Source organism: Rattus norvegicus, chromosome 9, assembly GCF_021556685.1.
Source record: "Rattus norvegicus strain SHRSP/BbbUtx chromosome 9, alternate assembly SHRSP_T2T, whole genome shotgun sequence".
In the NCBI taxonomy this organism is placed as follows: domain Eukaryota; kingdom Metazoa; phylum Chordata; class Mammalia; order Rodentia; family Muridae; genus Rattus; species Rattus norvegicus.
Window position 1 is genome coordinate 108,200,701 of NC_141542.1, and position 7,196 is coordinate 108,207,896.

Below are 7,196 nucleotides of genomic sequence, written 5' to 3' on the forward strand. Positions count from 1 at the left end.
GTGTGATTGTCCACAGCAGCTAACTTTGATTTGCCTCATGCTCTAGCAGTGTCAATATTTTGCCAGCTGCAGATTGTTGATGATCACTAATAAGTAATTATGAACAAAGAAGAAATAAGAACAAAAAGGGTTATATATTTTGGTGGTGAGGAAAGATCAAACTTGCTTTAAGGAACCAGACATCCCTAATTAGCAGGAAGTAGTTGAAACATAACATTACCCTGTCTCCAACCTCTGCTTTATTCAGGTCTCTCTCTCTCTCTCTCTCTCTCTCTCTCTCTCTCTCTCTCTCTCCTAGTGTTAAGGGGTTAAAAGGATGGAAGAAAGGGGTGGAGAACTGTGGGGAAAAAGAAGAATCTACAAAATAGCCAATGACCAGTTATAAGTGGTACCCAGACATAGAGCTAGACAGAATTGGAAATTTGATTTCCAATTCCATACAGGAAATGGCAGGGGATGATTTTTAAGAGATCAGCAAAAAGTTTATTGTGGTTGCTAACACTAGGACATGTCCTGCTTGCTCCCAGAGGTGATTTTATGTTTTTCCTTTTATTTTGTTGTATATTCTGTTTCAAAGAAGGTTGGAAGGATGGCTGAGCAGTAGGAAAAACTGCATGCAAGATTGGAGGGACCTTAGAAACAAAAAAATGGCTGAAATGGGGAAACAAAAGAGTTCACTCTGCTCTCTTTTCTGAAAGGGTTGCAGAGTTGGCTGTGCCATTGGAAAAACTTTGGGAGGAAGTGGAAGTACTTGGAGGTGAGGAGCACTGGAAAAGGGAGAACAAAGACTCAGTCCTGGTGACTGAGTAAGAAAGCAGGGCTGGAGAGATGGCTCAGATGTTAAAGCTAGGCTCACAACCAAAAATATAAGATAGCAGGAGTTTTCCACAGGAAGAAAGATGGAAACAAATGATGCTGGAGGATGGTCAGGTCAGAGAAAAGCTGAAACAGCGGGAGGACAATCTGATCAAACAGCCCATTTTAAGAGAAAAGATAAATCTTGAATCAACCAAGCTACCAGAGTGGGAGGAGAGGTGGCCCAAGGTTACAAAATCACCACCATCAGTTTTCCCAGTAGTCACACAGAATATACTTGCCAACGGGTGGAACAAGGTTGTGATGAGATAGGATGGCATGCTATAGAAATAATAGATCTAAAGCATTTAAAAGAGGTCATGATTTCATATGGGATGCACTCACCTTATGTGAAACAAATTCTGAATAACTGGGCTACTTGAAATAGAATTATTCTCCAAGACAGGAAAGGATTGGTAACAGCTGTACTAGAGGCTGCTCTGCAGTTTCAATGGTTAACACAGTGGAGGAAAGAAGCCTTGGATATTGAACAGCATAATAGATGAAGGAGAATGAATATAGTCAAAGATCAGTTGCTGGGTGAAGGGCGGTACTCTGATATACAAGAACAGATTGAATTTGGTAACACTACCATAGAACAATGTCCCTTTAGTGGCTTTAAGAGCTTAGGACAAATTTGAGGAGCCCGAGAAAATGAATCCACCTCATTTACAAAGGTTATACAAGGCTCTAGAGAACTCTTCACTGATTTTTTTTTTTTATAAAGATTAGTCTCAGCTGTGACCTAAGCTGTATCAGACCCTGAGACAAGGCAGGTGTTGATAGAGACCTTGGTCTTGAAAATATAAATATTGAATGTAAAAAATGTTATAAGACCATTCAAGGTGTGAGCAGTGCCTATGGATAAGGATTTTGACTGATATTGGTTCTAACATGTACCATGTTAATATCTTAGGTCATGCTATAGCTAGAGGTCTCAGATCTCAAAATGACCTGTCCTATAATTAGAATTGAGAAGAAGAGATCTGAAAATCTTACCTACCAATCTGAAAAGTGCTTGTTTTATTGAAAATGTTTCTGTTTTATAATTTTCTGACAAACACAGCACAATAAATGGCTTAGAACAGAAAGGGGAAAGTATAGTGAGAATTTGGGGTTCTGGAACTTTGAGTTATTTAAAAAGCACATAAATTTTTATAAGAATATGTTTTTGTTTTAATCCCAGGTATGGGGATATGGCACTGCTTCAGATTATCCACAGCAGCCAACTATGATTTACCTCATGCTCTATCTGGCAGGGCCATAATTTTGGCAGCTGCAGATAGTTTCTGCAATTGTGTGACATTTGGCATTGTGGGGACTTTTTAGAGGGCAAATAAATGCTAAGGCCCAGAGAGGCAGGATGGGTGTGGGTTGTTGGTTGGTTACTGTAGGTCATGGTTTGTGAGTAGTCATGCACAAACAAGAAACAACAAGAAGAAAAAAATTAGATATCCTGAAAGCAAAGATAAAATTTGCTTCAAGGAACTCAATGCCCGTAATCATCAGGAAGCAGTCTAAAGATAATGTCCCCATATCTTACCCCTGACCTTATTCAGGGAGCTCTTTCCTTTGTCTTTCTATCAATTTTCTCTCTTATTTAGTGTTAGGTGTTTAGAAGGGTGAAAGAAAGAAGATTCCACAGAGTAGTCAAAGACCAGGTAGACTGAAAAAAAGAATAGTAATACGATGCTGCCAGCTAACACACAACAGCATCATCTCTCAGGAGGCTGAGCCACAGAGACCCTCAAACTGGTCCAGTCTATGGTTTTATTTGGGGGAGGAGAAGATGAGAAAAAGGGAAAGAGTAAGGATAAAACAAGAAAAACATATTGTATAGGACTGGACCAGAGCATCACTGAGCAGGCATTCTAGATTTATTTTATTTATCTATGTACATTGTTGCTGTCTTCAGATGGGCATTGAATCCGATTACAGATGGTTGTGAGACACCATGTGGTTGCTGGGAATTGAACTCAGGACCTCTGGAAGAGCAGTCAATGCACTTCACCACTGAGCCATCTTTCCAGTCCATGTGAAGGCATTTTAAATCGACAAGATAAAGGAATAGACAGAGAAGGAGGAGATTGCTGGGTGAGAAATACAGATTATGACAACAACTTGCTCATTCCTTAGCTACTGGAAACCTGTCTCTCTGCTGTGAGTGATCCTGTTTCTCTCTCTCTCTCTCTCTCTCTCTCTCTCTCTCTCTCTCTCTGTGTCTATCTCTGTCTTCCTTTACAATTGAATTACAAGTTCCTGAGAGTTTCTCTGTGATGGGAAGTTCCATTTGCTCTCCCTAAAGATGCTATTCTTTGTGTAAAAATAAAACAAATACATTTATCCTTTTAGTTGGTAAAGCTGTTTCCATCTTTAATAATGACAAGATTTTATACATTCAAAAGAATTGCTCTAAAATCATTTTCTTTATGCTGCATATCAACAAATGGTTGGTTTGTGTACCTGTGTGTTCAGCTTCCTGTAAACATTTCGCAGGTAGAAAGAGTTTTAAACAGAGATTAAGAAACCTTGGTTCAAGATGACATCTTACACGACCCCAACTCTTACTGCTACCTGCTGATGGAGAAGCCATCAGTTCAGCAGGTGTAGGGTCAGACGTAGAGGTTCACGGTGTTCCTTTGTGGACAGTCCTCAGCCATTTATTCCCTAGTGCATCCTACTCGAAAGACTCAGAAGGAGGCAATCAGGCAGGATAGATGCTCAAGCCCCAGCAAAAGAAAGTGTTTCAGGATTTGAGCCAGCCCAGCCCTGGAGTTTCCTGAACTACATTCCTCATATGGTTTAGGACAAATCAGTCAATGTCCATTCACATTCACAATTGTGGAGTAGACACACTGTGGGCCCACAAGGGAATAGGAACTTCTCAGGTGGTGGTACACGCAAAATCCCAGCACTTGAAATGTAGAGGCAGGAGGTCATTCTTGGTAGCATATCAAGTTTGAGATGAACCTGGGGTATAAGCAGGCAGGCAGACAGAAAGACAGACAGACAGACAGAAAGACAGACAGAAAGACAGGCAGATAAAAACCAACCAACCAAACAAACAAAAAATGTGACTGCTGTCATTGCTTCTGTAGACACTAACACCAAATATAGTAAGTAAGTCTCGCACGAGAAGGTAACATGGAGTGCTTACAGAGCAACTAATGGTTGGTTTGCAGCCATCACTAGGTGGTAAGATGGGATCCCCAGTGATCTTTTCACCTTTGTGTTTTTTTCTAATGAATCTCCAGGTGAGCATGACTTTTGTTACCAAGATAACACTAAAAAGGGATAAATATTTAACAAATGCCATGTTAACAGAAACATAGCCCAGCTTCAGCCAATCGTAGGCAGTCAATTGTTCAAACCTCACTTCCTTTTTCTGTCCACAGATATTGCTGGGTCCACTACTCTTCTCTTTCCTGAAACAAAAGCAATGTAAGGAAATTGGGTTTTTGGCTCGCAGTTAGAGGGTGAGGTCCCTCATGGTGGAGAAGGTGTGTTGACAGTGGCTCTAGCTATTGCAGTGGGAGCAGGAGAGAGCTGGCCTCATTTTACCCACAGCAGGAGGGAGGGAAAGAGAGGGCCATATTAACTTGGTCTCCTCCTTTTTATTCAGTCCAGGGCACCAATATGCTTTCTCCACCCTAACCCCAAATCCTCACTTGAACCCTAGTCACCCCATCCCATTGCTACTCATCCCTTCTAGAAAAGCCCAACAACCCCTGCACAGTCTCTCCTCCTCCCAGAGGGCCTATGTTCATATCTTTTTTTTTCTTTTCTATTTTTCGGAGCTGGGGACCAAACCCAGGGCCTTGTGCTTGCTAGGCAAGCGCTCTACCACTGAGCTAAATCCCCAACCCCCTCTGTTCATCTCTTAGACAGCTGCAAGTAGGCCTAGGCAGGCATTTTAAGCTTTAGTGGCCAGACTTGTGCATGCTGGGGACTCTGCCCCCAGCATCTCCCTCCTTTGCAGACACCAAGCCCTAAACCGTATCAGCAACTCTGTGATCTGCACCATTTCAGCTGCTTCCTGCCTCTGAGCTTTGCTGCTGCTTCCTTTCCTCTTCTCCACCCTGCAACACAAATCACTCATGTTCTAAAGTTGTAGGAGCCACACCACCCAGGTTCTCCTCACCTGCCCCCCTGTGGCTTTTCTGTCTTCTTGTCCCAGGAACCTCCTGCACATGCTTCTGCTTCGTATGCCCCAAGCCATCGCTCCCTGCCTCTCAGCCTGCCTCCTGGTTTGTAAGGGACACCTGGCACTATGGTGAATTTTAAGGAAGCAACAGTCCCAATAGTGCCCCCTTGACTGTCAACTGAGATCAACTCAAGCACTGGTAGGACTTTATATGCTCAGCAGAAGAAGGGCTATGGGGAGGGAAATCTCAAGAGAAAAGGCTAAAACTGTTCTCCTGAATTGTTACCGACCATGCCCTACAAGGTAAAACAAGTCTATGAACTCTCACAGTCCCCAGATACACTGCTTTGGGGACTCTGAGAGCTTGTCTTGCCATGTTTCACTATTTCCACACTTCCACATGCTGAGACCAACTCATACTGTAGACCTGAGCTGTCTGGCCCAGCAGAGCCATGACATGTGCATGGTAAATTGTAGAGGGGTAGAAAGTGCATTCAACCTTATCAAGTCCCACTCAGCTCCCATATACAAAGGGCTCAAATGGCATTGGTACGTAAACAGTACCCATCGCTCCCACTCCACACAAGAGAAGGAGATGCTCTAAATACCTTCAGCACTACAGCAACGGCAAGGGTTCCCATTAGCATCGGCACCAAAGAGGCCCAGGAAGAGCTCTGGAAGCAGAAGGTGTCCTCCTTCCTACAGTGGAGTTTGACTCAAGCCCAAGGCCTTTCTTAAGGCATCTTTAAATTCTTTGTTCCTCAGGCAGTAGATCAAGGGGTTCAAGATGGGTGTGAGAACTGTATACAGAACAGAGATGAGTTTGTTCGAGCTCCGTGTATCAATGGCCTGGGGCCTAACATACATGAAAAGCAAGGCTGTATAGAAGATGGTGACCACAGTGAGGTGGGAGGCACAGGTGGAGAAGGCTCTCCACCTGCCCGTGGCTGAAGGGATCCGCAGCACAGCCAGGGTGATGTGGCCATAGGAGAGGATGGTGGCCAGGAGAGGAAACACCAGGATGATGAAGGCCAGGATGAAGTCCACCAGCTCCGCAGTAGAGAAGTCAGTGCAGGCCAACTTGAGGATGGGGGAGATGTCACAGAAGAAGTGGTTCAAGACATTGGAGCCACAGAAGGTGGCGCTGGAGATAAAGTAGACCTTGATCACAGAGATAGTGAAGCCACTAGCAAAAGAGAAGGCCACGAGCTGGACACACAGCCCTGTGGTCATGATGACTTGGTAGCGCAAGGGGTGGCAGATGGCCACATAGCGGTCATAGGCCATGGAAGCCAGGAGCACACACTCTGTACACACCAGGGAGCTGAAGAAGTAGAGTTGAGTCATGCATCCAATGAAAGAGATGTGTTTCCGCTGCAGGAGGAAGCCGTCCAGCATCTTAGGGATGATGTCTGACACATACCAGATCTCCAAGGTGGACATGATGCCCAGGAAGTAGTACATGGGTCTGTGGAGGGAGGCGCTGCTCCAGACAGTGAGGATGATGGCTAGGTTCTCCACCAGCACAAAGAGGTAGATGAGCAGGAAGAGGAGGAAGAGCAGGTACTGCAGCCTGGGGGCTGTGGGGAAGCCCAGCAGGATGAACGTGCTGACCTTGGTGATGTTCTCCCCTCTCATCCCCTCTCATCTCAGAATCAACAAGGCATTGTCCCAGGAGAAGGGTAGCTGGCAGGAAGAACAGGCAGCGAAACCTGCAGAAATGGAAATGCCAGGAAAGGAAAAAGAACTATAAGTGTAGTCAGTACTTGGTACCAGATGTTGCGGCTCTGATGCTGGGCTTGGAAATGGGCTGTCCATATCCCTCTCTATCCACAGCGACAGTGAGACTGTGATTCACACCCTGGAACCCTCCAGCAAATCTGTGAACATGAGTGGCGGATTCCTTCTGCCTGCTCTCTAGGCAAGTGACTCACAATTACTAGGGTCACATGGGGTTATTGTTTTGAGTTTAACCATTCCTCGCACATTAGCAGAGGTTAGACCTTTGTTTGATTTCAGAGAAAAAAATTTAAATAAATATGACATAATCAGGGCTTCTGGGGTGGTCGGTTTAAAACCCTATAATCAGGCACATTTCCCTTGGGCCTGGTTTTCAAGCACAGGATGGTGGCTGCACCCCTGTCTCTATAGTCTACACCAAACATCAACAGTCATAGAATTTCCGCACCATTCTGGG

General features: G+C 44.5%; 1 protein-coding gene across 1 annotated transcript; it reads right to left on the reverse strand.

Moving 5' to 3' along the window:
• Positions 1 to 5,698: 5,698 nt before the first annotated feature.
• Or6b3 (olfactory receptor family 6 subfamily B member 3) lies at positions 5,699 to 6,637 on the reverse strand. The gene is given in 1 exon segment (NM_001000753.1): positions 5,699 to 6,637. A coding segment is annotated over 1 exon segment (939 nt).
• Between the last annotated feature and the right edge of the window lie 559 nt (positions 6,638 to 7,196).